At 41.8% G+C, this 25,218-nt stretch overlaps 1 protein-coding gene across 1 annotated transcript in view; it reads left to right on the forward strand.

The window, feature by feature from the left end:
* The first annotated feature begins 3,009 nt into the window (after window positions 1-3,009).
* OIT3 (oncoprotein induced transcript 3) overlaps window positions 3,010-25,218 on the forward strand; it is a 48,383-nt gene continuing 26,174 nt past the window's right edge. Inside the window, exons 1-6 of the mRNA XM_011927921.1 lie at window positions 3,010-3,324; window positions 8,128-8,502; window positions 9,832-9,939; window positions 15,569-15,691; window positions 20,836-20,958; window positions 22,359-22,519. Of these exons, the coding sequence (XP_011783311.1) occupies window positions 3,264-3,324; window positions 8,128-8,502; window positions 9,832-9,939; window positions 15,569-15,691; window positions 20,836-20,958; window positions 22,359-22,519 (951 nt within the window). The 5' untranslated portion in view covers window positions 3,010-3,263. The remainder of the gene's footprint in view (window positions 3,325-8,127; window positions 8,503-9,831; window positions 9,940-15,568; window positions 15,692-20,835; window positions 20,959-22,358; window positions 22,520-25,218) is intronic.

Genomic DNA, 25,218 nt, shown 5'->3' on the forward strand with positions numbered 1-25,218 from the left:
AGTTTCATCACTGCCAACCTTTGTTGCTCTCCCAAATAAGTCCAAACTCCTTGTTTCCCACGGTGTACTTGTGATATTTTCTTAGGATAAATGTATAGGTCATTTTTAATGAATCCTACTGAATATAAGATTACCTACTTTTCCTGTAAATCCCAGCACTTTGGGAGACCAAGGTGGGTGGATAGCTTGAGTTCAGGAGTTCAAGACCAGCCTGGGCAACATGGCAAAACCCCATCTCTACTAAAAATACAAAAATTAGCCGGGCGTGGTGGTGCACACCTGTAGTCCTAGCTACTCGGGTGGCTGAGGCAGAAGAACACTTGAACCCCGAAGGGAGAGATGCAGTGAGCTGAGATCACGCCATTGCACTCCACCCCAGGCGACAGAGTGAGACCCTGTCTCAAAAGAATACTTATTTGATAAATGTTTATATTTTATAAATGCATCATACACTGAGCAACCCCTCCTCTTTGAACTTCAGCTCCTGTGACTCCACCCTTGCATTTCCTTTCATAAATCTGTGATTACTTCTTGGTCTCCTTTACAGCGTTGTATTCCTCTGCCCACATCTTTGATATCAGGCTTCCCCAAGGTTCCATCTTGGACCCCATTTTCCATGGGTGTGATCTCACCCCCCTCCCCTATTTCAGTTACCATTTATATGTTGGTAGCTCTCAAATTGTTACTCTAGCTCAGATGCAGATCGTAGACTGATTTATCCTCTTCCTAACTGGTCTATTTCTAGCATTGCCTTCTTTACATTAAATTCTCTCAGTGTCACCAGAGTATTTTTGTTTTTAAATTCTAATGGCACATAATTAAGAAAAATTATAACATATCAGCAAGCATCAACATTAAATATGGGGAAAGAGACAAGACACCACAAGAAAGCAATTCACCAAACCCAAAACTTGGAACATTCTGTAGGACAAATGGTGGGGTTTCGTCAACAAATGGAATAAAGAGGGGAAGACCATTATGGATTAAAATATATATATTTGAAATGGAGTCTCCCTCTGTTGCCCAGGCTGGAGTTCAGTGGTATAATCGCGGCTCACTGCAACCTCCACCTCCCAGGTTCAAGTGATTTTCCTGTCTCAGCCTCCCAAGTAGCTGGGATTATAGACGTGCACCATCACACTCGGCTAGTTTTGCATTTTTAGTAGAGATGGGGTTTCGCCATGATGGCAGGGCTGGTCTCGGACTCCTAACCTCAGGTGATCCACCCGCCTTGGCCTCCCAAAGTGCTGGGATTACAGGCGTGAGCAACTGCACTCAGCCAATAAAAATAAATTTAAGTGGCAACCAAAGTGTAATATATAAATCTTGTTTGAATCCTGACTCAATCCAGGATTAAAAGAAATATTTGGAAATATTGGAGCAATTTAAATATGGTTTGGGTATGAGTTAAGGAATTATTACTAATTTTCATAGTTGTAATAAAAGCATCATGATTATGTAAAAAAAAAGACCACGTGTTAGAAATGCATACTGGTATGTAAATGAAATGAGATTGACAAAATGTTAGTAATTATTATAGCTGGGTGTTCATTATTGTTCTTTATACTTTTATATATATATTTGAAATTTTTCATCATAAACAGTAAAAACTGAAAGGGCAGGTCAACTAAAAAGGAAAAAATAAAAATAAGGGGGAAAAAAATCTTACCATCCTGGGAATTCTTGTTTACAGAACCAAAAGCTATCTGGTGAAAGTCCTTGACTCCAGCAATCAATCCTGGCAACAAGTCTGGGTTTATCTCATGCACACGTCCTCTGTTTCTCTGCAACACATATGAAGCCCTCAGATGGCTTCCTAGGCACAGGAAGTTGTGGGGGTTTATTTTTTTGTTGTTGTTTAAAGCACTAATACTTAGCAACACTATCCTTCAATGAGACAGCAGGGTCATCCATTGCTGCCATCAAACCACAGCTTAATAAGTTAATGGTCAAATTGCCTGTGTCCCACTGATGTTAGTAATAAAGTAGCTAACTACAATTTTAGATCAATGGAAACCCCTTGCTTGACCATAAACCCTGTGCTTCTGGAAATCATTTGTACTTTTGTCACTGTCAAAAACCAGTGATTGGCCGGGCTCGGTGGCTCACACCTCTAATCGCAGCACTTTGGGAGGCCAAGGCGGGTGGATCACAAGGTCAGGAGATTGAGACCATCCTGGCTAACATGGTGAAACCCCGTCTCTACTAAAAATACAAAAAAGTTAGCTGGGCATGGTGGCGGGCGCCTGTAGTCCCTGCTACTCAGGAGCCTGAGGCAGGAGAATGGCATGAACCTGGGAGGTGGAGCCTTGCAGTGAGCCGAGATCAGGCCCCTGCACTCCAGCCTGAGCGACAGAGCAAGACTCTGTCTCAAAAAATGTGCTATGAAGCACATTTTCTCTCCTTTGTCTAAACGTGAAACTTCAGTAAATTTTGACATTTAATTTTCCAGAGTGTTAATTTAATGAGTAGTTTCTAATTTTAAGCTCCTACCCCATCTTAATGTGAGAATTAGTGAAATAAATAACATAAAAACCATTTTTTAATTTTGGGAGTAAAGACAATAAAAACATGAGGTATTGCTGCTTGAACTGGTAAAAACACAATTTAAACCTTGTTTCTTTCAGAAGTTTTGAGGTCAAAGACCATAATAAAACAAACTTAGGAGCTCATTTCAAGAGAATACTGTCCTTGTCCCATACCTGTCCTTACTACTTTGTTTTGTGTGCTATTGTAAGCTCCTTGACCATCTGACCAAGACAGGTTCAATGATTTGGCTTCATCCATTCTCATTTAGTGTGCAATGGTATGGCTGCAACATTGTGAAATCAATTCCTATAAATCACAAAGCAAGAATTTGATGTGAGGGGATGTCCCTCATTTAGAATTCCCTTCTGGATAAGATACTGGAGGTTTCATTGCAGGGAATTCTTGAGAGAAAACAATAGGAGGATGAAGGATTGTGGTTTTTTGTTTTTTTGTTTTTTTTTTTTCCTAAAGAAAGCTATCAATAAAGGAACCCTGTTGACAGTGTAAAGCAGTGCTTCTCTCTGGGGCCAAGGCCAGAGCTGTGGACACCTTGTCCCACTCATCCTCATCCTCTTCCTCCGATAAAGCCCCTACCAGTGCTGATAAAGTCTTTCTCGTGAGAGCCTAGAGGCCTTAAAAAGAAAAAAAAAAAAAAAGTGCTTGAAAGAGAAGGGGACAAAGGAACACCAGTAGTAAGAGGATTTTCCAGTGTTTCTGGCAGTCGGTCCAGAAGGATGCCTCCGTTCCTGCTTCTCACCTGCCTCTTCATCACAGGCACCTCCGTGTCACCCGTGGGTGAGTCTCACGTCAAGAACTTGGCACAATGCACTTTTTGTTGTGTCAATTTGCTATAATGTACAGATGATTAAGAACTAGATTCCAGTACCTTAAATGCTAGCTCTAGAATCTTGTAAGAAAAGTCCCTGATAATCCTTGAAAATAGATTTCCAGAGAATTTCTGTTACATGTTCCATTTAACCTCTTGCCTGGACATCCAAAATTTCCATGGATCTGCCATATCCCACAGCTTTCACTAGCTAAAGAGTTCCTGGAGTTTGTGTAAAAATAATTCTGTCTTCTTTGTGTTCTAGGCACTTTTATGGTTCCAACTTGAAGAGCCAAAAAAAAAAAAAAAAAAACTAAAGTTGAGCATGGAGTTTTTCTTTAATGAAGGCAAGGGACTGAAAGCTCTGTTGCCATGAGGGGCACAGATCTGGATAAACCAAACTCATTAGTCTTTATATCAGAATATACTTTTTGCACAGATCGAGTGAATCTTAAATTGTCTCCCTCCTCAGGCTTGGTGCAAAACTGGCCAATCAGACAAAGAAAAGTTTCAATTCCAGTTACTAACAGATTTCTCTCTTGCCTCTTTTTCTAGTAGAATATCAGTACTAACTGGAAGAGAGGGTGGGGGTGAGATGGAGAGAACCATCCTTCTTGACACTTTTGAGTAGTTCAGTATTTAATTGACCCTGGTCTATTTCTTCATGGTTGCTCTAGCACCTTAAAGGATACACATTAAACAAAAGCTTGTGGCCAGGCACGGTGGCTCACACCTGTAATCCCAGCACTTTGGGAGGCCAAGGCGGGCAGATCACCTGAGGTCAGGAGTTCGAGACCAGCCTGGCCAACGTGGTGAAACCCCATCTCTACTAAAAATACAGACACACACAAAATTAGATGGGCATGGTGTCGCATGTAATTCCAGCTACTTGGGAGGCTGAGGCGGGAGAACCACTTGAACTCAGGATGTGGAGGTTGCAGTGAGCTGAGATCGAACCACTGCACTTCAGCCTGGGCAACAGAGGCAGACTCTGTCTCAAAAAAATAAAAAATAAAATTGTATTTAAAAAAATGGCGGTTTGAGACCCTCAGGAGACCTGATACCTAAATGTAATGTGGGATCCTGGAACAGAAAGATACAGGTGGAAACTAAGGAAGTCTGCATAAGTGTGGACTTGAGTTAATAAGAAGGTATCAATAGTGGTTCATTAACGTGACAAAGGTACCATGCTAATGTATGGTAAGTGTACGGCTAAAGGTAACACGCCGTAACAAGGGAAACTGGATGTGGGGCATGTGGGATCTCTTTGTCCTATCATCTCAATTATGCTGTAAATCCAAAACTGTTCCAAAAAATATGCTTGAGCTACCTGTCATTAATCACCCCATATCTGCTACCAGTAACTAACCCAAGGTTCGCTCAGAAAGTTGTCCTCCCGAAAAATCTCCACTCCCCTTTCTTCTCACCCTTCTCCTTACCTATTCTCCCTCTAGTACCTCCTGTATTCCCCATTCTTTCCATATACCCTCGCCCTTCCCAGATCTTTTCCTCCAACCCCCAACTCCTCAAGGATGATATATGGCTCAATGCCAGAGGCGTGATAAAGGCAGAACTTTGGGGACTGGAGCTGGTGTTTGCCCTGGGAGGAGAGGGGGAAGTGAGAGAAGAGGGAAAAGAAGGGATGGGAAAGGGGGAAGCAAAGTGGGGTGATGAGGGAGGAGGATGGAAGAGGAGGGAGCAGGAAAGAAGGGATGCTTCCCAACCAAGGTCAGGCACAGGGTCGAAAGGGGGCTGTGATTCAGGGGTGGCTGTCTGTTGGATAGGACCTGGAGGGTTGGAGGACTCAACACTGGGGCGAAAGGGTGGGGACACAGACATCGGTTCTCTGCCCTTGGCCCTGTGTGGTCCTGGTAGAAGACGCCAGAGGGGCGGCTGGCAAGTGGGCATCTTAGCAAACCATTAAGGAGCTTCTGGCAGGCCAGGAAGGAACCCACAGGGCTGTTCTTTTTGAAGCCCTCCCAATTAGATGTATAGATCAGCAGTTTAGGATGAATGTGTGCAATACTAGATTCTGGGCTTCACACTGAGATTGAAAACAGGATATAAAACCAGCAGCCAGATTATTAGATTGGATTGCTGCCTTAAAAGGGGGTAGAGTGGGATGGGTACATTTAATGTCAGAAAGTATTGGATGGTTAACTGTTAAAAATGTGTATGTATTATTTAGTCAGTTACAGAAGGTGGTAGATAAATTTCTCCTCCTCATATCCTATCTCCCCTACAGCAGGGGAGGAAGTGAAATTTTAGCAGACAGCCCAAGAAATGACATTTTACTTGAAGGAAAAACTTTATAAATAAGGAAATAGTTACTGAGAGAGGTTTAGGAGTTTCTGTAGAAGCCATTAAAAGTTGAGTATCTAACCATTTCTTATAAAATTAGAGCCAGGGAGAGGAACCAAATATTTCCATGACCCTATAATCACCTGTGAAACTGCTCTGGAAACTTGTTTGTAAGAAAAAACCACAGCTGGGAGAGCAAAGGAGGAAATTTGTCCCCTTTGAGGAGAGAGAGAATCTGAGGATATTTCTTCCCCTCAAAGGATTATGGTCTAGGGCTCAGCTGAGATACATAAGGGACATTTTAAAGAAAGAGGGTTGTTTCTGCCATTTGCATCCCTGCGTGTTATTTCCAGAAAATGCAATATCCCACTTCTTTCTTGCCTTAAATTGTCATATTTTCTTGGAGGCCATTAGCAGTGGGCTACACTTTTCTCTACGTGTGACTGAAGTTTAGAGAGTAAACTTAACTTTGAAATGTGGATATGTAGATTGGAAACATCTAAAGTATTTTCTAGACAAGTTAGATTTGGTGATCATGGCCGATTCATATTTAATCGTTGTGCAGTCCTTGAATTCCCTGCCCACGAAATACATTGGCCCTAATGTGAATTCCCTGCCTACGATACCAGTTACATAAGTCAACCTCATGTGCATTAAGAAAGATAATATAGTACTCTCTGGCCAATGTTCCTTTCTAGAATTTCTTGGTTTCATAGATTCTTCATAAGGACAATTTACCTCTGTTGATTCATTAATTAGCTTCCCTGGAGTTAAGGGGAGCAATGGGTATATTGGAGATATTGGTGTCTTTAGTCATTGAAATGTTGTTTTTCTATTTATTTATTTGTTTGTTTATTTATGAGACAAAGTTTTACTCATGTTGCCCAGGCTGGAATGCAGTGGCGTGGTCTTGGCTCACTGCAACCTCTGCCTCCTGAGTTCAAGCGATTCTCCTGCCTCAGCCTCCCAAGAAGCTGGGATTACAGGCACATGCCACCACGCCCAGCTAATTTCTGTATTTTTAGTAGAGATGGGGTTTCACCATGTTGACCAGGCTGGTCTCGAACTCCTGACCTCAGGTAATCCACCCACCTTGGCCTCCCAAAGTGCTGGGATTATAGGCGTGAGCCACCGCACCCAGTCAAAATGTTGTTTTTCAATGTCTTCATGACATATGATAAAATGTTTTGGTTGAGATATTTGTCCTTGTAATTCATGCACTAAACACGTATGCCTGAGAAACTTGGCTATATGACAGCTAGGATAATAATGCCATGGTTAACTATGAATACACAAAGTTCTTGGTATTTTCAATAAGCTGGTAGAATATACACCAAAATTCACTTTGAGAATATTTCTGGTAACTACATGCTAGTATACTGTGTATTTCAAAGTAGGTGACATGTGCCCGCGGCCTTTTTCTTTTCAGTGGAATGAGCTTTTACACATTCCTGATCAAGTCAAACTTTCTAGTAATGCAAAATTCCACCTATAATCTTTACAAATGGCCAGCCAAATACTTTTTTGAAAATTTCCAAGGATTGGAAGCTAACTGCACTGTGACACAGCCTCTCCTATGACTGGATAGCTGAACTGCAATGTGCTTTCCCATAATTCGTTCTTGTTCTTGTAACAGAATAGCTAATTCCTCTTCCACAAGCCTATTCCAGATTTTTTAAAAAATGAATATGTGTTTTCTTCAGTCTTCTTTTTTCAAAACCATAATTCTGAACTTCACCAGTAAATAATTTTTAAGACCCCTTCTAAGTCTGGTCAACTTTCTCTGAAGTTTGTCAATTGCTTTCATAAAATACAGTCTCCGGCCAAGCGCCAAGTTCATGCCTGTAATCCTAGCACTTTGGGAGGCTGAGGCAGGAGGGTCACTTGAGCCCAGGAGTTCAAGACCAGCCTGGGCAAGATGCCAAAACCCTATCTCTACCAAAAAAAAAAAAAAAATTAGCCAGGTGTGGTGGCATACACCTGTGGTCCCAGCTACTTCAGAGGCTGAGTGGGGAGGATCACTTGAGCCCAGGACAGTGAGCTATGATTGTACCACTGCACTCCAGCCTGGGCTACAGAGCCAAACCCTGTCTCAAAAATAATAATAATACAGTTTCCAGGTATGAACAAAATACTCAGAGTATGGTCTGACTCGCGCAGAGTTCAGTGAGTCTTTAATCCTAACCTCCCTTGGTCTGAACAACTATCCTTCTATCAAATAATTACTATAGATAAAAATTCAGTTCAAGCTAACACTTAATTTTAGGTTTGAAATAATTTTGAAAAGGGCATTTATGCAGCATGTGTAAATCAACCTGAGGAATCTTAAACAACTATTTTTTTGGGACCTTAACTAATTTCTCTTTTGAATTCAAAAATGTCCGAATGCAAGACCAGGAAGGTGGACTTGGGCTGTTGGTGCTGTGATCTGAAACCCTCTCGGTACTCTGAGGTATCTTTTTCATTTCCAGCCCTAGACCCTTGTTCTGCTTACGTCAGCCTGAATGAGCCCTGGAGGAACACTGACCACCAGCTGGATGAGTCTCAAGGTCCTCCCCTATGTGACAACCATGTGGATGGGGAGTGGTACCGCTTCACGGGCATGGCAGGAGATGCCATGCCTACCTTCTGCATACCAGAAAACCACTGTGGAACCCACGCACCTGTCTGGCTCAATGGCAGCCACCCCCTAGAAGGTGACGGCATTGTGCAACGCCAGGCTTGTGCCAGCTTCAATGGGAACTGCTGCCTCTGGAACACCACAGTGGAGGTCAAGGCTTGCCCTGGAGGCTACTATGTATATCGTCTGACCAAGCCCAGCGTCTGCTTCCACGTCTACTGTGGTCGTGAGTACCTTCCCTGTGCTCTTTTTCTCCACCAGCAAGGCCACAGATGGAGTCCAAAAGTGCCAATTATAGGATATGCAGTTACGATGACAACTATATCTCAATCTGAACAACATTGATGTGGGGCCAAAGATACCTCTAGATTGTGATTTCTGAGATCTCTTTATAGAACTTCTGAAAAATTCCTGAAGAAATAGAAGGGGAAAGGAGCTATGACTTTGATCAGTTATTTTTAATTTTGTCCGAATTCCATTCAAACAACACATTAGAAAATGAAATATTGGGCTAGGTGCAGTGGCTCACATCTGTAATCCCAGCACTTTGGGAGGCTGAGGCAGGTGGATCACAAGGTCAGGAGTTTAAAACCAGCCTGGCCAATATGGTGAAACACCGTCTCTACTAAAAATACAAAAATTAGCCAGGCGTGGTGGCAGGCACCTGTAACCCCAGCTACTCAGGAGACTGAGGCAGGAGAATTGCTTGAACCCGGGAGGTGGAGGTTGCAGTAAGCTGAAAATCACGCCATTGCACTCCAGCCTGGGTGACAGAGTGAGACTCTGACTCAAAAAAAAAAGAAAAGAAAAGAAAATGAAACATTGATTTAGGTTATCTAAATAGTGGATTTCCAAGTTGTTTGAGTATGGAGAACCCCTTTTTAAGATCTCTCGATAGATAGATAGATAGATAGATAGATAGATAGATAGATAGATAGATAGATAGATAATCAGACACCCATATGGTTGGATTGTGTTTAGTGTCCACTGATTTTTTAAAATGATATATAATGGGAAGAAGCTACTTTGTGTCAGTAATACTTCTAATTTCTGTGTTATTAATCCTGTCAAGATCTGTATTCATTTTAAAAATAGAGTACTAGAAGAGTAAGACGTAACACTTTCTTAGTCTATAGCTCATGTATGGTGAGGTTTTAGATTTGCAGACAGTCTGTGGCCACTCAAGGGCCTATGGATCTGAAGTTGGGAATCATTGATCTAGAAGACAGAAGATGCCCTAGTTTGTTGTTTTCCATTGGGTTATATAAACCCTGAACAATGAGAATTCCCTCGATGGTGGCTGGAAACTCATCCCCCAGGCTGCACTCACGAGGCTCTCTCAAGGAGAGGGTCAGCTGGATGCAGTGGCTTATGCCTGTAGTGCCAGCTACTTGGGAGGCCAAGGTGGGAGAATTGCTTAAGCCCAGGGGTTTGAGGCCAGCCTGGGCAACATAGGGAGACCACCCCTCCTGCCCCACCGCACCATCTCTAAAAAGAATGAAAGAGTGTCCTCTGGTCTCCTCCTCTCATGAAGATAATCTTTATTCTTCCGTAGATTTTTATGACATCTGCGACGAGGACTGCCATGGCAGCTGCTCAGATACCAGCGAGTGCACATGCCCTCCAGGAACTGTGCTAGGCCCTGACAGGCAGACATGCTTTGGTAAGAAACTCATCAAAGGTAGAATCAGGCTATTAGGATTGAAAGGACAAATCAAAAACTCTTCCTGCCTCAGAGTGCCATCATTTTCCCAGCTTGTGTCTCCAAACACTTGGAATGGTGTTTGCTTTTTAGTTTATACCTGGACTGAAAGCCCCACACCAAATTTGTATCATGGTTAGGGACAGTGGAGAATTGTGCCCTCCACTAGAGTAGCCACAGGTGGCCATGGCTCACTTGAAATGTGGCTAGTATGACGGAAAAACTGAATTTTAATTTAATTTTATTTTAATTTTACAACCGATGTTTGGCCATGCACGGTGGCTCACGCCTGTAATCCTAGCACTTTGGGAGGCTGAGGCTGGCAGATGGCTTGAGCCCAGGAGTTCAAGATCACCCTGGGCAACAAAGAAAAACCTCATCTCTACAAAAATTATGAAAATTATCTGAGTATGATGGCATGTATCCATAGTCCCAGCTCCTCAGGAGGCTGAGGTGGGAGGATCACTTGAACTTGGGAGTTCAAGGTTACAGTGAGCCATGACACCACTGCTCTCTAGCCTGGGTGACAGAGCAAGACTCTGTTTCTAATAATAATAATAATAATAATATCTTTAATATTGGTTATATATCAAAGTGAAAATATTTTGCATATAATTGGATTATATATAATATTATTAAAATTAATTTCACCAGTTTCTTTTTTAAAAATTTTAATGTGACTACTAAAAAATTTTAAATATGTAATTTGCTTTATATTTCTGTTGGACAGCACTGGTCTAGAATTATCTAAGGACTTACTCCTCTAGCTTCACTGATATAATTTTGATCATTCTGAGTAGCAAGAAAGATGAGTCAGATTGTCCGTAGGAAATCCAGAGTTGTTGAATTGTATACTATGTTGTCTATAACTAGAAGAGAACAGAGCTGAAAACCCCAAGATTGAATATCATCTCTCTTTCTCTTTAATGTTACGAAGGTTTTGGATTCAGACTCAAATAGATTTAAAACAAGTCGAGAGAGAAAGGGGAAGATTGCCCTACCCAGGTCCCCCAAGAAGAACAATAACAGGTCAGGATTGAGGCAGGAGATTAAGGTGAAAGGAGCATAAAAGGCTTATTGGTGTTTGTTTGTTTGTTTGTTTTTGAGACAGGATCTTGCTCTGTCACCCAGACTGGAGTGCAGTGGTGTGATCCCAGCTTATTGCAGCTTCAACATCCTGGGCCCAAGTGGCTTCTTGTTTTAGAAAAGCTTTTGCTCTTCAATCTCCTAAATGAGCCAGGGGCAATGGCTCATTCCTGTAATCCCAGTGCTTTGGGAGGAGGAAGCAAGAGGATTGCTTGAGGACAGGAGTTTAAGACTAGCTTGGGCAACATAGTGAGACCCCATCTCTATAAAATAAAAAAATAAATTAGCCAGACATGGTGGCAGCCTTCCAAAGTAGCTGAAGTTTCAGCTGAGGCAGGTGGATTGCTTGAGCCCAGGAATTTAAGGCTGCCGTCAGCTCCGATTGCGTCACTGCACTCCAGCCTGGGCAGAAGAGCAAGACCCTGTCTAAAAAAAAAAAAAAATAAAATCATAAATACATCAATAAATAAAACCTCCTAAATGAACCCCACTGACCATCCTGTGGAGCAGGTTTCAGCCCTGCCATAGGAGTTGTTAGGGGTCTTGTGTGGTTGATTTTGAGTATGTGATTTAATGCTAAGTGGCTTGGGGTAGAGGCAATGGTTCCTGAAGTCTCTCCCTACCCTCATGGTATTCCTGTTCAAAAATATTTGGCTTTATTTTAAGCCAGGAGTTATTTATGCATTTCTTTGCTTTTATTTTAATACAACTCTTAAGAGGTAATACATTTAAATGGTTCTCAAATTAAACAACATGAAAAAGTATACAGCAAGCTGTCCAGCTCTCAGTCACCCTCTTGCCCCATTTCCCTCTTCCCCAACTCCATCCCAAGGAAATGGTTGTATTATTTTCTTATATGTGCTTCCAGGGTTTCTACAGTCAGATTTTAAAATGCAAATATATATATGTGTATATATATACATACATGCTGTTCTCATGCTGCTAGTAGAGGCATACCCGAGCCTAGATTTATAAAGGAAATTTATAAAGGAAAGAAGTGTAATTGACTCACAGTTCCACATTGCCGGGGAGGCCTCACAATCATGGCAGAAGACGAATGAGAAGCAAAGTCACATCTTACATGGCAGCAGGCAAGAGGGCGTGCGTAGGGGAGTTCCCACTTACAAAACCATTGGATCTCGTGAGACTTACTCACTACCAAGAGAACAGCGTGGGGGAAACTGCACCCATGATTCAATTATCTCCACCTGGCTCCACCCTTGACATGTGGGGATTATTACAATTCAGGGTGAGATTTGGGTGCAGACACAGCCAAATCATATCAATATGTTTACTTATTGGCCATTTTTAAACATCAAAGGTAGCATATCGTTCACTTCTCTTCCTTAATTTATCTTAGACAATCTTTTTCTATCAAAGCACCAAGTTCCTATGTGGGATCTGTGAGACTTCAGGGAGGTGAATCCTCTGAAACTGTAGACAGTGTTTTGTGTTTGTGAGCATGTGTCAATTTTCCTTTAGTTTTTATTTAAAAGTAATAATTTTAATTATTTATTTTAAATTATATAATTTGTTCAGGCAGCATACAAGAAAATAATATAACAGACACTCATGTACCTAGATTTAACTAGAGTTAAGTTTTGCTTCCTTTTTGTTTTTCTTTTTTTTTTTTTTTGAGATGGAGTTTCACTCTTTTGCCCAGGCTGGAGTGCAATGGCACCATCTCAACTCACTGCAACCTCCACCTCCTGGGTTCAAGCGATTCTCCTGCCTCAGCCTCCAGAGTAGCTAGGATTACAGGTGCCCACCACCACGCCCGGCTAAATTTTTTGTGTTTTTAGTAGAGAGGGTTTCACCATGTTGGCCAGGCTGGTCTTGAGCTCCTGACCTCAGGTGATCCACCCGCCTTGGCCTCCCAAAGTGCTGGGATTACAGGCGTGAGCCACTGTGCCCAGCCCTCTTTTTCTTTTAATTTACATAAAATTTTGTAAATACAATAAAGCCATCCTACCCCATCCTGCTTTCTTCTCTCACCCTCCAGGGGTAATCATTGTTTTGAAGTTAGCATGTGTTCTTCTGGTCCCATTTTAATGCTTTTATTATTTATGTATGTACCCATAACAGTAGATAGCATTGTTTTGTGTGTTCTTAGAATTAACATAAAAATGATACCTTACCCAATGTGTGAGATTTTCTCTAGCAGGTACCCGTGAGAATGGAACTGCTGGGGCATAGAGTGTCTTCACTGGCTATAAACGATAAACCCCCAAATAATGACGGCTTTAAAAAGTAGAAGTTTATTTCTCTCTCATAAGATAAGCAGTCCAGGCTTGGAATGGAGGCTTCTAAGGGACCTACCCAAGCATGGGTGTCACCATGTCCACATCTGGGAAGGCTGTGAGCCTCTAACCATCTACTTTCCAGGCAGTATAATGAGGAAAGGGAAAGAAGGGGCCCTGATAAAGATTCTTAATATTATCAACTACATTTTGCATTTCTACAAGTTCTGTTTGTTTTCAGTTCTGCCTTGTCTTTTTACACACTTCTTTTATTTTGCTTATTATCCTTTCTTTTATCTTTTTACTAATTCTTTAAATACTTGTATTATGGACTTTTCTGGATAATTCTGTTATCTCCAGTTCAAAGCCTCCAATTATCACGCCAGCGCTGTCTCACAGTGGATTGTTCCTCATTTAAGTGTCTTGTGGCAAACCATCTTCTGTTGTAGTTTTCTTTCTGTAGGACACCACTCTTGTCATCTGGTATCTTTGTTTAGTGTGGCTATAAAGGAATACCTGAGGCTGGGTAATTTATAAAGAAAATGGGTTTATTTGGTTTATGATGCTGCTGGCTGGGAGACTGAGCATCTGGGGAGGGCCTCAGGCTGCTTCCACTCATAGAGGAAGGTGAAGGGTGCTGGCATGTGCAGAGATCTCATGGCAAGACAGGAAATGAGAGTGAGAAGGGGGAGGTGGCAGGCTCCTTTTAAACATGCTGAAACTAATCTAATAGAGCAAGAACTCACTCATTACTGCAAAGATAGCACCAAGCCATTCACAGGGGACCTGCCTCCAAGACCTGAACACCTCCCATTAGGCCTCACCTCCAACATTGAGATCAAATCTCAATATGAGGCCAGGCATGGAGGCTCATGTCTGTAATCCCAGCACTTTGGGAGGCCGAGGCAGTTGGATCACTTGAAGTCAGGAGTTCATGACCAGCCTGGCCAACATGGTGAAACCCCGTTTCCACTAAAAATACAAAAATTAGCTGGGCGTGGTGGCGCGTGCCTGTAATCCCAGCTACTTCCGAAGGCTGAGGCGGGAGAATCGCTTGAAACCGGGAGGCGGAGGTTGCGGTGAGGTGAGATCATGCCACTCCACTCCAGTCTGGGTGACAGAGACTCTGTCTCAAAAAAAAAGAAAAATCTCACTATGAGATTTGGAGGGGTCAAATATCCAAACCACAGCACCTGGTTTGTGGAAGTTTTACACAGAGCACTTTTTCAAATGCTTCTGTTGGCATCACAGATTCTTTATCAGACCAGGCCAAATTTTCCATCAATTTCTCAGCTTCAGGATTCCTCACACCGTGTGGGAAGTGTAAAACCGTACTTGAGCCATGGCAGAGCCCTGGCTTGGGGCTTCCATTGTTTGTGAAGGCTTTTCTTTCTCCTAGAGCCTTGGGCAGAGTTTCCTTATTGTTTCCCTGGGCCGCTGGGCAAAGTTCTCCCCATCTCATTGAGGGGATACATTTTCTGGGGTTCTAGACTTAAGCAGGGTTTCAGTCACAGCTTATCTCCTCTCCTGGGGCCAAGGTCATGACTCCTGTCACCGCATGGGTGTTTAAACCTCAGTCCATGGTTTATGTCCTATCTAGGCCTGTTATTCCTGAGGACCATGACAAATTTAGCTCCCAAACTTCCCTTTCCTTGTTTGTAGAAAGAAAGGCATAGACATTTTCTGCCAACTGTGTGTTTTTTTACAGCAAGAGTCCATACCCTTCATCAGATTCTTAAAAAGATTAGCAACCATTGCTTAAGTACAGTGTGAGAATATACTAATTTAAAAAACAGATTTTGAGGGCAATAGTTCATATTATAAAAGAAAATTGCCTTACAAAATATTTTATCAGCTATTTCCTTCTGTAATGTAAGCTCCTCTCATGACTTAAAACAATTTGCTTTATAAGTTTGTATTTATTTAGGAACTTCTCAGGAACTCATTAAAGAAAGTGAAATTCGCCAACACAAATAAGTAGGTGTACCCAGGACACAAAAGGAACTTCATTTTCCCATTGTTTTTCCCTGAAGAGAAGGTAATTGGCAAGCAATTAGGTACCTTCCACTCAGTAAAGGTCAGATGAACCAATAACGTGGTTAAGGAGATCAGGTAGATGGGAGCGATGATACTGGATCAGAGTGGGAGCTGGGTGGTGGAAGGACCATCAACAGGATCTGAAAAGATGTGGAAACTCTGCCTGCGGGTTTGGGAAAGGCTGAATCACTCAGCAGTGTAGAAACAGTGTGGTTTCTCTTCTGCAGATGAAAATGAATGTGAGCAAAACAATGGTGGCTGCAGTGAGATCTGTGTGAACCTCAAAAACTCCTACCGCTGTGAGTGTGGGGTTGGCCGTGCGCTGAGAAGTGATGGCAAGACTTGTGAAGGTGACAATGGGCAAGAAGGGACCCAAATCAAGAGCCCAAAGGAAGCCACTGGCTTATTCTCTGATGTTCAGGAAACTGCCTTAGTGTCCGAAGACAGCAACAGTCTGGCTGTGCAAAGAAACGACAAAGGGGTTCATCAACATTCAGAATACTCATGCTGTGGACAGAATTCAGTTTTGATTTTGTCTCTAAGATTTAACAGGAGCGAATTTTGCAAGAGGCAGAAAGCCACATTTTTATACGAGAAATAAAAATAGGGTGTTCTGGCCAGGTGCAGTGGCTCATGCCTGAAATCACAGCACTTTGGGAGGCTGGAGTGGGAGGATCACTTGAGGCCAGGAGTTTGAAAGACCAGCCTGGGCAACATAGTAAGACACTATCTCTACAAAAAATTAAAAAATAAAAATTAGCTGGGTATGGTGATGCATGCTTGTAGTCTCAGCCACTCAGAAGGCTGAGGATTACTTGAGCCCAAGAGTTTGAGGCTGCATTAAGCTATGCTTGCGCCACTGCACTCCAGCCTCGGCAACAGAGAGAAAATATCTCAAAAAAAAAAAGGAGGGGGGATATTCGGTGTTTCTCAAACTTTAATGTGCCCATGAATCACTTAGGATCTTGTCAAAATGCAGATTCTGATTTAGTAGGTCTGAGATCAGGTCAATATATTGCATTTTAAAAGACATTCTAGGAGTCACCTATGCTGCTGGTCCAAGGAGCACACCTGGACTAACCAGGTAATAGAGGCAGTAGCATAACCACTGGCTGACAGCTGTGTTTCCCAAACTTCCCTGCTGCTGAGAAGCCCCTAGGACTTTTACACTTAGCCCCTCCGAGACCCTCTCCTGCAGCCTCAGCTTCAGAGGAGCTAAGATGGGGCCTTAGAGTTTGTGTTTTCTTTTTTTTTTTTTTTTTATTATACTTTAAGTTCTAGGGTACATGTGCATAGCGTGCAGGTTTGTTACATATGTATACTTGTGCCATGTTGGTGTGCTGCACCTCGTCAGCACCCATCAATTCGTCATTTATATCAGGTATAACTCCCAGTGCAATCCCTCCCCCCTCCCCCCTCCCCATGATAGGCCCCGGTGTGTGAGTTTGTGTTTTCAACAAGTTCCACGGGTGACTTTTATCATCTTGGAAGTTTAAGCCATTTCCTCTCCTCCCCATATGCTTTGTGTTTATGGGAGATGAATACAGTTTGGGGTGATAAATAAAATAATCTATTTAATTTTACTTTTAGATCTGTTTTTAATAGCAGACATTTTATAGGACTTTATATATTTATATAACTAATAACAAAAAAGAATTCATAATATATATCAAATAATTGAAATGGAAATTGCCTACCATTATTATATGAAACTTAGATAATATCCCTTCTCTGAGGCACATTTACCCTTGCAAATTGTCACAGCTAAAATTCGCCAGGCATGGTGGCCCATGCCTGTAATCCCAGTACTTTGGGAGACTGAGGTGGGTGGATCACTTGAGGTCAAGAGTTGGTGATCAGCCTGGCCAACATGGTAAAACCCCATCTCTACTAAAAATTCAAAAATTAGCTGGATGTGATGGTGTGCACCTGTAATCCCAACTACTCAGGAGGCTGAGGCACAAGAATCACTTGAACCTGGGAGGCAGAGGTTGCAGTGAGCTCAGATAGAGCCACTGCACTCCAGTCTGGTGACAAAGAGAAACTCCATCTTAAAAAAAAAAAAAAAAATTCCATCACTTCTACTTTAATAAGTCAGAGTTCTCATGACACCCTGCAGATTATATGGAGAGATAAATGGTGTAATTGTTATCATTTACAGAGGATATATATTTGTTCCTTAGGATGATTAAATTTGTGGAATAATAGAGCTGTGGTACTACTTACAAAAGTTCACTTTATTCTAGCTATATTCAAAATAATAAAATACTATGCCAAAGGGAAAAATTATGGCTAGTGTCCATATTTTATTTCATGCAACAAACTTTGCATTATTAACTGAGAGACCATTAACTGGAATATTAAATTACTGTTCCTTATAATAAGACTAAATGTATTTTAAACTTTATTGTATAGGGGTAATATCCAGAGTCCTCCTTAAATCTTAATTATTTTAGGTACTAATCTTTGCATATTTGAATGTTAATAAAATGTTCCATAAAAACATTTGTAATTATTTATGAGTACTTTATTGGAAAGATTGCAGTTAATCCTCCCTCATATAATCTTAAAACTTAATAACCATAACTGAAAAAATATTTTAGCAGATGAAAATTAAGTGTGAGTTATACTTTAGGATTAATATTCCTGTTTATAACCCTTAAGTTTTATTGATAGTCCAAACATATGTTTCTTTAGCTAAGCTATTTGATAATTATATGTTCATTTTTTAAAAAAAAAATGGCCTTTTTAATTTTTTTTTTTTTTTTTAGATTCAGGGGGTACATGCACAGGTTTGTTACATGGAGACATTGCTTAATGCTGGGGTTTGGGTTTCTATTGAGCCTGTCACCCAAATAGTGAATATAGTACCCAAAAGGTAGTTTTTCAACCCTCATCCTGCTCCCTCCTCCCACCTTTTGGAGTTCCCAGTTTCTTTTTTTTTTTTTCCTTTTGAGACAAAGTCTCACTCTGTCACCCAGGCTAGAGTACAGTGGTGCCATCTTGGTTCACCGTAGCTTCGGCCTCCCTGAGCTCAGGTGATCCTCCCACCTCAGCCTCTCGAGAAGCTGGGACTATAGGCATGCACCACCACGCCAAGCTAATTTTTGTGTTTTTGTAGAAACAGGGTTTCACCATGTTGGCCAGGCTGCACTCGAACTCCTGAGCTCAAGCAATCCGCCTGCCTTGGTTTCCCAAAGTGCTGGGGTTACAGGTGTGAGCCACTGTGCCAGGCTCCCTGTGTCTATTTTTATATAGTTTATATTTGTCCCATCTTTATGGCTGTGTGTACCCATTGTTTAACTCCCACTTGCAAGTGAGAACATGCAGTATTTTTCTGTTCCTGCATTAATTCAGCTCTTGTTAGTTTTTAAGTAATTTTTATTTTTTTGTTTTACTTATTATTTATTTATTATTATTATTTTTAAGACAGAGTCTCACTTTGTTGTCCAAGCTAGAGTGCAGTGGGGCGATCTCAGCTCACTGCAACCTCTGCCTCCCAGGTCAAGCGATTCTCCTCCCTCAACTTCCCTAGTAGCTGGGATTACAGGTGCCTGCCACCGTGCCCAGCTAATTTTTAGTAGAGACGGGGTTTCACCATGTTGGCCAGGCTGGTTTTGAACTCCTAAGGTCACACAGTCCACCTGTCTTGGCCTCCCAAAGTGCTGGATTACAGGTGTGAGGTATCACACCTGCCTGTTTTGTTTTATCACAAAAGTGTAGAAGAAAATACAGAGGAGCAAGAGAAAAATAATTAAAATGGCCCACAATCCATTTGCCAGACATAGCCGTTCTAAACATTTTGGTATATCTTCCTGAGAGACTTAAATATTTTAAGATAATTTAAATTTTCAGTTTCTTTTATATTTTGTATTTTTAGACCTGGAAATATCCTGAGTGAACATTTAGTACAACCTCTTCATTTTACAGATATTGAAATTGTGACTCAGAGAAATAAAATGACTTAAGGAAGGTAATTTTTAAGGAAAAAAAGTGCTATTAATGTTCATTTTAACATCTTACAACATATTTTTGTGCTTTCTTCTATAGTATTATATATAATCTTCAGCCATTTCAAAAGCCCTTAGGTGTGCTTTTATCCTTTAAAAATATACAGATGTATAGTGGCCAGGCGTGGTGGCTCACACCTGTAATCCCAACACTTTGGGAGGCCAAGATGGGTGGATCACGAGGTCAGGAGATGGAGACTATCCTGGCTAACACAGTGAAACCCTGTCTCTACTAAAAATACAAAAAACAAACAAACAAAAAATACAGATGTATAAACTAGTATTACTTAATCTCTTTTAAGTGTTGCAAAGAGTAATTCATTGCCATATTTTTCTCTATATACATTTCACAAAAACTAATTCATCCTAAGTTAATTTATTGATGTTCTAAATAACTGCTTTTTAAAAACTATTATTGAACTGAGAGAGTTATGGCTATAACTGGAAATCAGCTTTTATCTTTCCCTGAGCATCTCAGATGTTTTGAAAATATTCCCTTTCTTTATTTTAACCTAGAACAGGGGTCAACAAACTGTTCTCCAAAGGTCAGATGGTAAATACTTTAGGCTTTGTGGACCATATGGAATCTGTAGAAACTACTCAACTCTGTTCTTGTAGTGAGAAAGCAGCCATGCAGGTAAATGAATGCACATGGCTACGTGCCAATAAAACTTTATTTGTAATAGTGTGTAGCAGATTAGAATTTGACAACCTCTGACCTAGAAGATAATGTCCAAATCCCACAAAGGTCATTTTTTTTTCTCTGTTAAACTTGAAATCACCTTATAGATTCTTTAGTTTTCAATGGAATATTTTTCCTTTTTGTCCATTGGCTTGAGTTTGCTTTTTGAACATGCAAAACATTAAAAAAGGAAAATTAAACAAAACCATCTCGTAAGAGGACAATCACCAAGAGTTTCGTTGAATGGACTCAGCATGTTGTCCAGGCCTCATTTTTATAGTGTGCTGTCAGCCCAAAGCCCTTTACCCCCAGTGCTCTTGTCCTAGATATTTGAGGAGAGAGCCAGGTGACCCAGCCAGTCCACAATAAGTCAGATCTATCCAGCCAATTCGGGTGAATTTGTATTCTGTCAGTCTCTTTTACGTCAATAATGCTCTGTAAAATGTCATATTGGTTGGATTAAATGTTACAGCAAATAAGAAAGACTTTTGGGTACTAGTCCTAAAAACTCATAACCCCCGGCTAACCATGAGAAAAACATCAGACAAACCCAAACTGAAGGACATGCTACAAAATTCCCGACCAGCTTAATTGGGTAGAGTTACGGATATTGGAAGATTGCTCTTTGTAGCTATGATATTTCATAAACATAAACTTTGAGGTCTTGCCCAAATGTCTCAGTCACTAGGTTAGGCATCAGGGATGCTGCCATAAGTTAAGTATAATCCCTGATGCAAAGTGCCAGAATTCTTGGGGTAGAGGGTTGCGAGATGATTCCCTTTTCTGTTGGCTTCTACTGCAGACATTGAAGGATGCCACAATAACAATGGTGGCTGCAGTCACTCTTGCCTTGGATCTGAGAAAGGCTACCAGTGCGAATGTCCCCGGGGCCTGGTGCTGTCTGAGGATAACCACACTTGCCAAGGTAGTATATGGGGTGGAGGGGGGGAGCTTGTCTCTATTCTGATTACACTTCTTCCTCTCCCAAAGCTTTTTGTCTTCCTCCCCCAAGTGTGTCAGGGTTCTCATCTTTTAGAACAATGGCTCTTTGAGCAGTGTGTATTGCTGAATCATCACTCTGGAATCATTTAACAGAGAAGATCTCTAAGAAAAGATTACCAGAAAGTTAACTTTCCTCTGCTGTTTACCTTTGGTTTTTGACTACTTTCTATGGTTAGTTGTATGACTAATACTCAATATGGAAGCCTAAGACATTGATACAGCTCCTCTCTTTTCTAACAGGATTGAAACTAAGTGAACTCAGTTGAAAGCCCTGAGGAACATATTCCTCTCCCTACACTTAGGATATAAGGGTTAACAATCCTATGATAATGCAGAGTCTCACTCTGTTGCTCAGATGGAGTGCAGTGATGTGATCTCAGCTCACTGCAACATCCACCTCCTGGGTTCAAGCAATTCTCCTTCCTCAGTCTCCTGAGTAGCTGGGATTACAGGCTTGTGCCACCACGCCTGGCTAATTTTTGTGTTTTTAGTAGAAGCGGGGTTTCACCATGTTGGCCAGGCTGGTCTCGAACTCCTGACCTCAAGTGAGCCTCCCTCCTCAGCTTCCCAAAGTGCTGGGATTACAGGCATGAGCCACTGCGCCTGGCCTGGAAATCTAGTTCCTGATGTCCAGAATATTCATCCATTCATCTGCCAAACATCTAAGGGGCACCTGTGTCTGATTTCTTTGCACCACTACACCATCGTTATGATGTGTCTTCACATATCGGACGCTGACAGAACTCAAGTCTTCTTTTCAGGATATTTGCAGAGTCTAGAGAAGAACCTGGGAAAAGCAATCTTTTTTATATTAAGCTAAAGTGGTGAAATTTATAGTCAGAGTTTATGGTTTCCTGAGCAATGCAAGGACAATTTGGAAGCCTTTCCCAAGTGCACTAACACTGTTTTTATTGTCTCTGTTTTACTAGGCAGTAATTAATGGTAAAGTCACAGCAGTATCATTATGTACCTTAGGCCTGTATCAAAGCAGCACTTTTTCTGTATTGCCAATAAACCATGTTCGTGCTGAAAGTTAATCTCTTAGGTGTTTCAGTTCACAGAGTTATGCTGGCTACACTTTGAAACCAATGTTTGGTGAATTGAAAATCGAACCTGGTATTTCCTAATTCAGAGGAACAGTATTTCACCATCATCTTGGGAGTTAGGAATAGTGGTTTTATTCACCAACTTGTTTTCAGCCCCTCTGATTTCCTTGGGGATGGAACAAAAAGCTCAGGTTGTGTGAGGGTGAAATTATTTCTCCTAAAAGCCTTCCTCTCATTCAGGTTTCCTGGCTCTAACAGTGGCCTCTTTTCTCTGCAGTCCCTGTGTTGTGCAAATCAAATGCCATTGAAGTGAGCATCCCCAGGGAGCTGGTTGGTGGCCTGGAGCTCTTCCTGACCAACACCTCCTGCCGAGGAGTGTCCAACGGCACCCATGTCAACATCCTCTTCTCTCTCAAGACGTGTGGTACAGTGGTCGATGTAGGTTCCTCCTGGAGGGCACTCGGGGAATGGCCAAAAGCCAGTTATTTGGGAGGTAGTGGACAGAGGTATGCCATGTGGCTTGTGTCATTGATGAGATATTTATGCACAAAAGATTTGAGCTCAGAACATCTTATGTCATTCATGTAACCAACATGTTCTTGAGCATCTGCTATGGTCCTGGCACTGTGAAGAATTCTGCTATTCCTGTTTTCAAATACCCCATCTCTCCAGTATGCGCAGACATTTTCCTGAATGCATCAGTACCAGTGATACTGGAAGGCTGGCTACGTCACCTCTGACCAATTATTTTATTTGAAGAAAGTAACTAATACAGATGATGGTTCATTTATGGTGCAGAGTTCAAGTATTGAACCAGGTTGAGCGAAAAGGTTTATATTTTCATCCCAAAATCTGCATACAGCCCTGTGCTGGAGAGTTAGACATGTATGAAATCCTGCCTTTTAGGAACTTGCACAGCAAAATTGAGATGACGACACAGGAAATGAAAGGATGAACAGTGAGACGGATGACAGGTCCTGTAGGAGTCCAGTCAAGGGACAAACACAGGAGCAGTCAAGACAAGTGGGACTTGGATCCAGGTGGAAGTGTGTGTGTGGTTTACACAGCAGAGAGGAAAAGAAAGGGCCTTTCAGATGGGAAACAAGTGAGCTAGTCTCTGAGAGGGGATATGCAGGCCTCTGCGGAGGTATGTGGAGAGTGCAGCCTGACTGGCCGGGAATTCCTACTGGAAAATGAAACTGGAAAAGTGGATGGGGCGGGCTGAACTTCCAAAGGCCTGCTTTGTGTGCTAGGGTGAGCCGTCTGGATTTGATCCCACAGAAATGGGTTTAGGCAGGGACTGTGGTGATGAATGCCATGAGCTGACAGCAGCTTGCAAGATAGACAGAGCAGAGGGGGCCTGCATGTGGATCAGCACGGAGGCCTCTGCGATCATTTGGTTAAATGAATATTTATTTATGACTCTAACTAAATGAAAATCAGCAAGCTGATTCGACTTGCAGTGAGACAAGTGGGGGATATTCAAGGAGCAGGTGGTCCCATTTGAGGCAAGTTATGTTGATCATATCGGTGGATAATCAAATGGACATGCCGCATGGTAGGTTGGCGCTATTCTCCCGCGTACCGCAGAGCAGAGGAATCTGGAGATAAAGAGCTGAAAACCATCCGGTACATGCCACAGCCGAAATTCTGAGTGTGCAAGAGTTCACACAAGGCCATGCTGCCGCCGCATCACCAGGTCTAAAATTCCTGAAAGAGACATAACGGGCAGAAGCTGTCCTTTTCTAAAATACCAGAGCTTTGGATTCGCTGATTCTGCATAGATCGGTATTATGAGTAATACTCCAAAGGAATGTGTGGGGCTGCCCAAAAAGTAGTGTGTAAAACTCTTTTTTTTTTTTTTAGATGGAGTTTTGCTCTTATTGCCCAGGCTGGCAATGGTACAATCTTGACTCACTGCAACCTCCGCCTCCTGGGTTCAAGCGATTCTTCTGCCTCAGCCTCCCAAGTAGCTGGGATTATAGACACCTGCCACCACGCCCGGTTAATTTTTGTATTTTTGCTGAGACGAGGTTTCACCATGTTGGTCAGGCTGGTCTTGAACTCCTGACCTCAGGTGATCCACCTGCCTCAGACCCCCAAAGTGCTGGGATTACAGGTGTAAGCCACTGCACCCAGCCTTTTTTTTTTTTTTTGGTATTATTTTCTTATTTATTAAAAAGTACACAACAAAGAGCTAGGCTGTATAATACCAATAGTTAGGATATAAAGCCATGTATAATAATGGGCTAATTAGGAGGTAGAGAGAAATTCTAAATGCGAGCCATGTGCGTTTAAGTTACAGTTGATTCTTGTTATTCACAGTAGTTATGTTCTACAAAGCTTCCACAAGCAATGAATTAGGGAATACTGAAGCTAATTTCTTTAGCAATTAAGCATTGCTCCTAGGGGAAACACTGGGTTAGGTTCCTGTAATCCTCTGGTTACAACATTTTTGTTAACCGATCAGTTAACAATCTTGTTCTGTGTGTGCTTCTGTTTAAAGATACCTTATTTAACATGCATTATAGATTCATTAACATTGCACTCATGGCCAGCAGCACTGCAACTCATGTCTGGAGTTTATCAAACACCTATTTTCCCATTTTCCCTGTAAGGGTCTCATAGCCTCCTCGTGCTTGGGATCACTAGACAGCCCATCTGCACTGCATGTGTGGGTGCCTTTCAACAGCAACATTGCTCACAAAACACAAACATGCAAAAGCATGCCGTTCTGTAGATCACAAAATGGATCCTGGTTTACAGTATGAGAGCTAAAACAAGAAGGCAGTGGTGCCTTGTTGGACCTCAGCTGGGAATGCGCCACTGTGCACATTCAGGGAATAACCTCAGAAGCATAGTGAGTACTGATTTTGAGGTTATAAATAAATGTTAGCTGCTAGATGAATTCACACATACTAAATGCACGAATAATGGGCATCAACTGTACATGGTAAACCTGGGGGACTTCATAGAAGAGATGAGTTTGAGTGAGGCATTGAAGGATGGGTAAATGAAGATGGGAATGAGGGATGAGGAGAGATGTCAGCCCCTAATGAGTTCTAGTCTCATCATCACACTCATCACTTCCTGACCACAGGTCATTTCTTTTTTTTTTTTTTTTTTGAGACGGAGTT

Source organism: Colobus angolensis, unplaced genomic scaffold, assembly GCF_000951035.1.
Source record: "Colobus angolensis palliatus isolate OR3802 unplaced genomic scaffold, Cang.pa_1.0 Scaffold12, whole genome shotgun sequence".
Taxonomy (NCBI): Eukaryota; Metazoa; Chordata; class Mammalia; order Primates; family Cercopithecidae; genus Colobus; species Colobus angolensis.